The following is an 8783-nucleotide window of genomic DNA, read 5'->3' on the forward strand; positions in this document are numbered from 1 at the left end:
TGCAAGGACAACAGACTGTGAGCGGTTCACAGCTGTTTGAGCTCTCCCCATCCTGCAGTCTGGTAATAAACCTATTTCCTATTAAATTGATCTCACTCTTTCTTAACCTGTTCCTGAAGTTGTACTTTCAGATCTATCAGTACAACACATACATCATGACAAAGCATTCAAATTTTTTTTTTTTATAATCGGGTATGTATACACCACTTCCTGTTGACAATGATTTGTAATGGTTTGAACGATGAACTACAGGTTTGAATAAAATGTAAAATGCTAGATAAAACATGAACTGTAATAAACTTTAGTGTTCCCATGTGATTTTGGTGAGATTATATCACGAGATTGAAAAACAAAGCACGTGCAAATAATTTATATAGACTCATTTTATTTGACAAATGGTTTTAAGATAGTACATGAGAGAAGTTACACTCTGGAATTTATTAAGGTTGGATTTTCTTATTTTAAGAGTGCAGTATTTTTTTTTTAATTTCAATAAAGATCCCAGATAAGAGTACAGAAATGTTCATTTTTGCAAGATGATTCATGCCAAAAAACTTAGTACATTAGAGAAGTCACTGGAATTTATTAAGGTTGGATTTTATTTAAGAGTGCAGTATTTTTTTTTATTTCAATAAAGATCCCAGATAAGAGCACAAAAATGTTCATTTTTTCAAGATGATTAATGCCCAAAACTTCCAGATACTTTGTTTTAAATGTTATTCTACACGTAGCCATTGCTCTACATACTTGGCATGGATATTAGTGTTTTTATTCCTTCATAAACAGACATATGCATTGAATAGCTTACTCTGTTGCATTGCAGTACAGCTATGACACTTTCCATTTTTTTAATATGTGATTGATTCCTTGAGACACAAGAGGTTTGGATGTATGTACAAGCCTTCATTTGAACTATATATAGATACATATATATATACCTATATATGTATAATCAACGGTGTAGCTGTAACAGGAGAAAGAAGTGCATTGAAACCGTGCTAGTAAAGCAGGCTCCACCATAAAAATAAGTGGCTTTGTCATTCTTGTCATCAGGGAGGGTGGTCTCATTTTGATATATGAGGTTGGGTCTAGGGGTGCTCATTTACAGCATTTTCTCTTCTCCACATGCAACAATCTGTTGCAGCGGGGGCATGTGTGGTGCGCATCCTTAAACTGCTTGATGAGCAGGGGGATCAGGCAGCAGCAGGCCACCAACCTTCAACAAATGCATACAGTCAAGGATTGCTTTAAGGCCTTCAAATCAAAGAATAGATCATTGTGGAAAGCTGATCAGAGAGGACCCTCACTCACCCAAGACAAATGAAGAGAAGAACCATGAGCCATGAGTACATCCCTGGTTTGTAAGCGACATTGGTCATAACCTGTTGCTGGCATGAGGGGCATGTGGTCATGCCCGAATTAAAACCCAGCGCCGTGTCATAGCTCGTTTTGTTTTTCCCACTTTCGAAGCCTGATCCTAAGCCGCCGCCTCCGCTAGTGTACACTGATGAACATTGCAAAAACAAAAGAAGTTGAATGATTAACTTTTGGCTGCCATTGACAGTCAAAATTGATTCATCTATATATCATTTGTGATTATTTGTTTACATTTTTTTAAAAAGACCCAGTGTACATATTTTTTGGGACATTTTTTTCCTCAAAAGTAACTTGCAGGTTCGATCCCAGGTTATGTATTTATTTATTTATTGATTGATTGATTTGTTTGTTTATTTATTTGTATTTTTATTTTTAAATGTGTGTATTTATCTATTACCCATTTATTTATTTATTTATTACCTATTTATTGATGTCTAAAATGTATTTTCCTGTGTCTGTATTCTCACCCACTTGCTACTGGGACAGTGAAATTTCCCGAATACGGGATGAATAAAGTTATCTAATCTAATCTAATTTTACTGTGTAGAGTTTGCATGTTGTGTGGGTTTTCTGGTAGTCTGGATTCCTTCCACATCCCAAAAACATCCATAGTAGGCTGGTTGAACACTTTAAATGACCCCTGGGTATGAATGTGAGTGTACTTGGTTGTCCGTTTCATTGTGCCATGTGATTGGCTGGTCAGCGATTCAGGGTGTCCCCCGCCTGCTGCTCATACCTGGCTGGGATAGACTCCAGCACCCCACCCGCGACCCTTGTGAGAATAAGCACTACAAAAAATGAATGAATTTATGGGAGGAATCCCAGTATTTAGCCCTGAAAATGCATACATGTGAAGTTGAAACCATTTTTGGTGACTACCCCTTGAAGCTCATTGGAGGAATTCCCAGCATGTGCAAAAATATAATCAGACTAAAGACTACTTTGGAGAAATTAGACTAGAAAACAGGTTTTCAGTTTTTTTCCACCATTTTTTGCTAAGTACATTGTTCCATCTGTTCATAATTTCTATACCTTCAATTACAATCTACCATGTCAATAGTCAAGAAAATAAATAAAATGCACAATATACTTGTGGACAGCGGATGAGTGGTAAGTGCGTCGGCCTCACAGTGGGTGGACCTGGGTTCAAATCCAGGTCCATTCACCTGTGTGGAGTTTGCATGTTCTCCCTGGGCCTGGCGTGGGTTTTCTCCGGGTACTCCGGTTTCCTCCCACATTCCAAAGACATGCATGGTATGATTGTGAGCGTGAATGGATGTATGTGTCCTTGTGCGCTGTGATTGGCTGGCCATCAATTCAGGGTGTCCCCCGCTTCTGGCCCGAAGTTAGCTGGGATAGGCTCCAGCACCCCCCGCGACCCTAGTGAGGATAAAGCTTATCTTTTAATGCCATTGACGACGCCTGGGGACCAATGGGCCTTATGAAAAATTGGTCCAAACGGCTTAAAGTGTTAAACGAGTGGCTTAAAACGGGTTTCAATTAAAACTATACTGTGTTAAAATGCATTGTTTGTGACCATTATTTTTTTTACCTGGTGTAACTGGTGTTGGGGTGGCAGGGTTAAATGGGGTGTGCACATGGTACACTTTGACCTTGTCACCTGACGGCTCAACTAAAACAGAGCACACAGGAGATTGGTTAAACAAAAATACATAAAATGCAGATAACAGCGATATTAATGATCATACCTGGAATGGTGTACGGCGGTGGATGCTTTATATCAGATGCCATTGTGCTATAATAGAAGAAACAAAAATCAGTGTTGACATTTTCATTTGTTTTTCCATTTATTGTCTTGACAAACAAACGCTTGTCTTGGCTACTTACTACATATCATGCTAATAAAGTAGCAGAAATTACAGTTTTACGTCTTCATTTAGAATCCAAAACCAAAAGTAATTAACATTGTTAAAGCTCACTGTGGCGTATTAACAAATATGCTATTCCTCTGGCCAAGATGCATCTTGAATTTGAGGCCGACGTGCTAACCACTCTGTTCTTATAGTGATTATTCATATTCATTCATTCATTTATTTTCTGTACCGCTTAGCCTCACAAGGGTGCTGGAGCCTATCCCAGCCAACAATAGGGCCCAGGCGGGGGACATCCTGAATTGGTGGCCAACCAATCACAGGACACGAGACAAACAACCATTCACGCTCACACTCATACCTAGGGGCAATTTAGAGTGTCCAATCAGCCTACCATGCATGTTTTGGGGATGTGGGAGGAAACCAGAGCACCCGGAGAAAACCCACACAAATCCAGGGAGAACTATGATGCCAACCAATAAGGTGAAGGAAGGGCCATTGAAGAAAAATAGTTGCCATGGTTTTCACTTTTAAAGTGAGAATTTATATTTCAATGTATTATATTTGTAATAATATATTAGACATTTTTAGATGTATATACTTTACATTTATATCTAGTATTTTGTCAAATTGCATTGAGTCACTGTCAGTAGCTGTTTCACTGCAAATCACAGCAATTAATTGATTGGTTGTTCAGAGCACTGAATGGTAGCCAATGAGTTAACGTCTGCGAGTGTCATGATGGGCGGAGCTAATCTCGGCTAACTGGTTGTTCCCTCATTCGTCACCTTTCGCAAGCGTCATCACTTTTATTATTGTCTAGAGATGGGAATAGATCAAAGGCTGTATTTTGATTGGATGTTGCATGCGTACAGCTGCTATGTTTGCAGGTGAGTTACAGAACTGCATATAATGACTTGGGCTTGGCTTTCAGAGATATTCATATTTGACATTGTTGAAAGAAATTATCCCATGAAGAACAGGTGGTGGAAATGGGCCCCTGGCGATAGGTATTTAAAAGATGCGGAAAAAGTGGGTAATTGACATTGATGACACCTATTGATGGGAATTGACGTACAATTTATTTAAAATGTTAATATGGATTGGACGTCAATAGCAGGGAGAGTTAAGCTATGCAATGTCACAAGATTTATTAAACATAGCAATTAAATAAAAATGCTATTGCAGTATAGCAGATGTTGCCCGCCGACTCCATGGAGTTGGCTCCAGCACCCCCAGGGACCCTTCTGAGAATAATTAATGAAGTCAATAGAAATAATTTAAAATTCGTTTTCATTTAGTATTTTAAAAATAATTTTATTTAGTTTGAAATTGAAAAAAATACCCTTTTTTATTTTTTACAATTAATTACTAAATATCTAAGGGCCCGGTGGGTTGGGTGATTAGCACGTCGGCCTCATAGCTCTGAGGTCCTGGGTTCAAATCCAGGTTGGTCGACCTGGAGTTTGCATGTTCTCCCTGGACCTATGTGGGTTTTCTTTGGGTACTCCAGTTTCCTCCCACATTCCAAAAACTGGCTCAAAGTCAGCTGGGATAGGCTCCAGCACCCCCCGCAATCTTACTGAGGATAACACGGTTCAGAAAATGAATGAATATAAAATATTTGTTGTGTTTAAATAAGGGTACTGGTAGACTAAATTGATGAATACATTAACCCAGCTATCAACTACTGAAATTGAGTTTAAATAAGAACATTTTGTCTAAAAAACAAAAGATACATTGATAAAAAAATAGGACTAAAATAAATACAGTACTCACATAATTTTTGCTAAGATTACTTGCAGTTTTAAGACCATTTTTTCTGCTTCTTCAACTATTAAAAAGCCTATACCCACTTTGCTTTTTTGTCTTTATTTGAACATTCAAATGTCAGTCTGTTCCAAAATCACAAACCTAAAACGACACTTCAACATCAGATATTTTAAATTTTTAACATGGTAGAATCCCTGTACTCTTTTGTATTCAAGTGCAATTCATATTATAATCCTTTCCAGGATTTTTTTCCATTTCTTTGTCCACTAAAATCCTTTCAAAATAATAAAATAGAAAACTTTTTGGCACAATGTTGCTATGCAATTAAAATGTAATTACTAAAATTCATGGATTAGAACAGGTGTCAAAGTGGCGGCCCAGGGGCCAAATCTGGCCCGCCACATCATTTTGTGTCGCCCGGGAAAGTAAATCATGAGTTTCTGTTTTAGGATCAAATTAAAATGAAGAGTATAGATGTATATTAAATTTCCTGATTTCCCCCTTTTAAATCAATAATTGTAATTTTTTAATCATTTTTTCTGTGTTTTTAGTTCAAAAATCATTTTGTAAAATCTAAAAATATATTTTTAAAAAAAGCTAAAATAAACATTGTTTTAGATCTATAAAAAATTAATATTCAGGCCTTTTAATCCAGTTCTTTTATTCCATTTATTTAAAAAAATATCTAAATATTATATCTAAAATGGTCCAGCCCACATGAATGTGGCCCCCCAACCAAACTGGGTTTGACACCCCTGGATTAGGTCTCTAATTGAGTAAATTTTCAAATTGAGTCTTTTTTTAAATCGTCCATTCCAAAATACATAAGGGCAGAAATAATTCATCGAATGCCAAAGGAGGGCTATAAGAATGTAATACAAAACAAGGAAAAAAAATTCCCACACCAATGTGTTAACACGTAAAGGTTCGCAATCAGGTCAGTCTGCATTCTGCGGTCAAAACAACAAGACAACATGGCTCTCGACCTGCGTCAGACATAACATCCTGAGCCAAAGGTGTGGTCTGACTGCATGCAGAATTTGCGCTGGTCTAACCTGACAGATGGAAGAATGTTCGTCATCCTCAGCTTCCCTTTTAATCATCTTAAAAGGGAGTGGGCAGCCTTGGCAATTATGGAATGATTTGACATTTAACAATTCACAGTTATCCCTAACACTAAATCCCAGATCCTCTAGAATCTAGATCTTTATTTTGTATATAATGGGGAAAAGTGGTTGGGGAAAAAACAGGTCTGTCAGCACTATTTTGAACTTTTGATGTACCTATTTGTCTATTTTGTTTTTGTCAGTTTATTTATTTTTATTTTTTCATTTGCATTGGTCACTTTTTCGGGCCTACTTATTTACATGTGCATGTTTCTTTTTTAAAAAAAGGCACCATACCTTTTAAATAAATTAAATACCCAAATATAAATAAAAGGAATAAATGTCTGAAATGCTTCAAGCAAATGGGAATAGGAGTCCAATTGTAATTTTAACGGTCGGCCTTCCCAGTTAAAATAGATTGGACATCTAGCGCCATGAATAAGAGTCGATAGGATAATAAAATGAAGGGGTAAAGAAATATATTCTGCCTGACAAAACATTGTTTTTGCATCATGATGAACACTTTCAGTGCGATTGACGATGATAGACGTCCAATTACGTGGCGCACCATCATCTTCCTGCAAGTGAGTTTATCTCGAGTAGATGTCCAATTGATTTGAACTGAAAGGGTGGCATTAAAAAATGAAATGTGTTCTTTCTCTGGCCAAGATGCAAATACTACCGACCAATGAGAGAATGTGAAGGACCACCGCCCTGATATTTTTTCCCCCAACAGTTTAAGTCAAGTACGTATTTAATTATATGATGGCATAGCAAAAAAATATTCATATCAGTCTGCCTAGTTAAAAAAACAGCTGTAATATTCTATATCTTGAATGTATTGTTAATTTTGCCAACTGATTTCAAATATATTACTTTACAATTCCATGTTAAAAAAATTCCCCAAGAATATTCATTTAAATGTGCCTCGAATTTCAATTTAAAACCCTCGTAAAAAAAACACTTTCCATTTTGGTTATTTTAGTATAAATCCAATATGTTCCGACAAAAAAACAAAACAAAAAATTGAAATAAAAATAAAGAGCCAATAGCGAGTCTCACCTGGTCCGGGATCTGTTGTCACTGTGCAAGTTTCGAGCGAGGTGCTGCCACTAATGCTACCTACGCTCCAGATGTGACACCACTCTAAAGTAAAGCAGTGTCACTTGTACCTCCAAACCAACCAACCTGCCTCACCCGCAACACACCCACAAGCCCCACCCTCTCCCCTGAAATGTACGAGCTATTCTCGCTAGGCGTAACTCAAAGTATTCAACTATGTTCTGTCTCTCATAGATCATTGAAGGAGTGTTTGTGTCTCTCAACAAAAGGGAGTCAAACCTGTTCTCACTCCTGTTGAGGTGTGCAGTAAAACATCATCAGCTAAACGGGAGGATTTCAAGCCCTTTAGGACCGAAAATATAACCTGGAGGCCACAAGCTGTTAATCCATGACACGAGTCGATACTCAATTTTTGTGGGTTCCGAAGTTTTTCAGAACTCGGAATGTTTTTGATTGTTTTTGTTTGACATCAAGACAGAAATCGAAATTAAACACCTTATGAGTATAATTTTTTTTCCCAAGATGGCGCCGTCACGCGAAAGCCAGTGGCAGTAGCTCTGTCGAATCTTATTTGTTTTTCGTGTTTTACAGCCCTTCTATCTTTTTTTAATTACATTTTAATATTTCTTAATACATTCCTTTTTACTTTACTTTGTACTTTAATGCCGGGAGAAGAGGCAACGCTTCTGACCAACCATTCCATCATGGGATAAGATGGAAGAGCTGTCGGCATTTACCAGCAACGGAGTCGAGGGGCTCTACTCTGCTACTGTTGTCTTCAGCTCCTGGATTTGAACCCAGGTCCCCCAATGTGAGGCCAACGCACTAACCACATAGTCCACCGGGCCACCTATTTTTCTTCATTTTTATTTAATTAATTTATTATTATTAACATTGCATCGCTATATACATTGATCTAAAATGATATAATCTTAAAAAAATAATGATTGGTAGTTAAGTATAACATAATCTCACCTCATCTCATTTTCTGAACCGCTTTATTTAAAATATATTTATAAATTAATACAATGTTAATAAAATATAAGGTAGCAAGGTTACGGACCCAAATAACATCTCATCTCATTGAATCTGAACCGCTTTATCCTCATTAGGGTCGCGGGGGGTGCTGGAGCCTATCCCAGATGACTCCGGGCCAGAGGCGGGGGTTACCCTGAATCGGTGGCTAGCCGATCGCAGGGCACAAGGAGACGGACAACCATGCACACTCACACCCATAACTGGGGTCAATTTAGAGGGTCCAATCCGCCTACCATGCATTCTTTCGAATGTGGGAGGAAACCGGAGTACACAGAGAAAACCTAGACAAGCCTAGTCAGAACATGCAAACTCCACACAATGACCTGGGTTCGAAGTTGGTCCCCGGACATTTGGTCGACCGGACGTTTGGTCGACCGGACGTTTGGTCGACCGGACGTTTGGTCGAACGGACGTTTGGTAGAACGGACCTTTGGTAGAATGGACGTTTGGTCGCCGGGTTCGCCCCCTGTCAAATTATAACAGAGAGTTTACTGTTGATATTTTGATATTAGATATTTAGATATTAAACTCACTCTCTCTCTCATGATTATAATTTTGAGAGCTTCAACAGTAACAACCCGGCGACCAAACGTCT

At 38.0% G+C, this 8783-nt stretch overlaps 1 protein-coding gene across 1 annotated transcript; it reads right to left on the reverse strand.

The window, feature by feature from the left end:
* Positions 1 to 365: 365 nt before the first annotated feature.
* litafd (LITAF domain containing) lies at positions 366 to 7291 on the reverse strand. The gene is made up of 5 exons (XM_077618382.1): positions 7151 to 7291; positions 3087 to 3133; positions 2930 to 3010; positions 1312 to 1504; positions 366 to 1216 (listed from the first exon to the last, which is right to left on the reverse strand). Exons 2-5 carry the CDS (start codon positions 3127 to 3129, stop codon positions 1099 to 1101), a joined length of 435 nt encoding a protein of 144 aa, XP_077474508.1. The 5' UTR covers positions 3130 to 3133; positions 7151 to 7291; the 3' UTR covers positions 366 to 1098.
* Positions 7292 to 8783: the final 1492 nt, after the last annotated feature.

This window comes from Stigmatopora argus, chromosome 14 (genome assembly GCF_051989625.1).
Source record: "Stigmatopora argus isolate UIUO_Sarg chromosome 14, RoL_Sarg_1.0, whole genome shotgun sequence".
Lineage (NCBI taxonomy): Eukaryota > Metazoa > Chordata > Actinopteri > Syngnathiformes > Syngnathidae > Stigmatopora > Stigmatopora argus.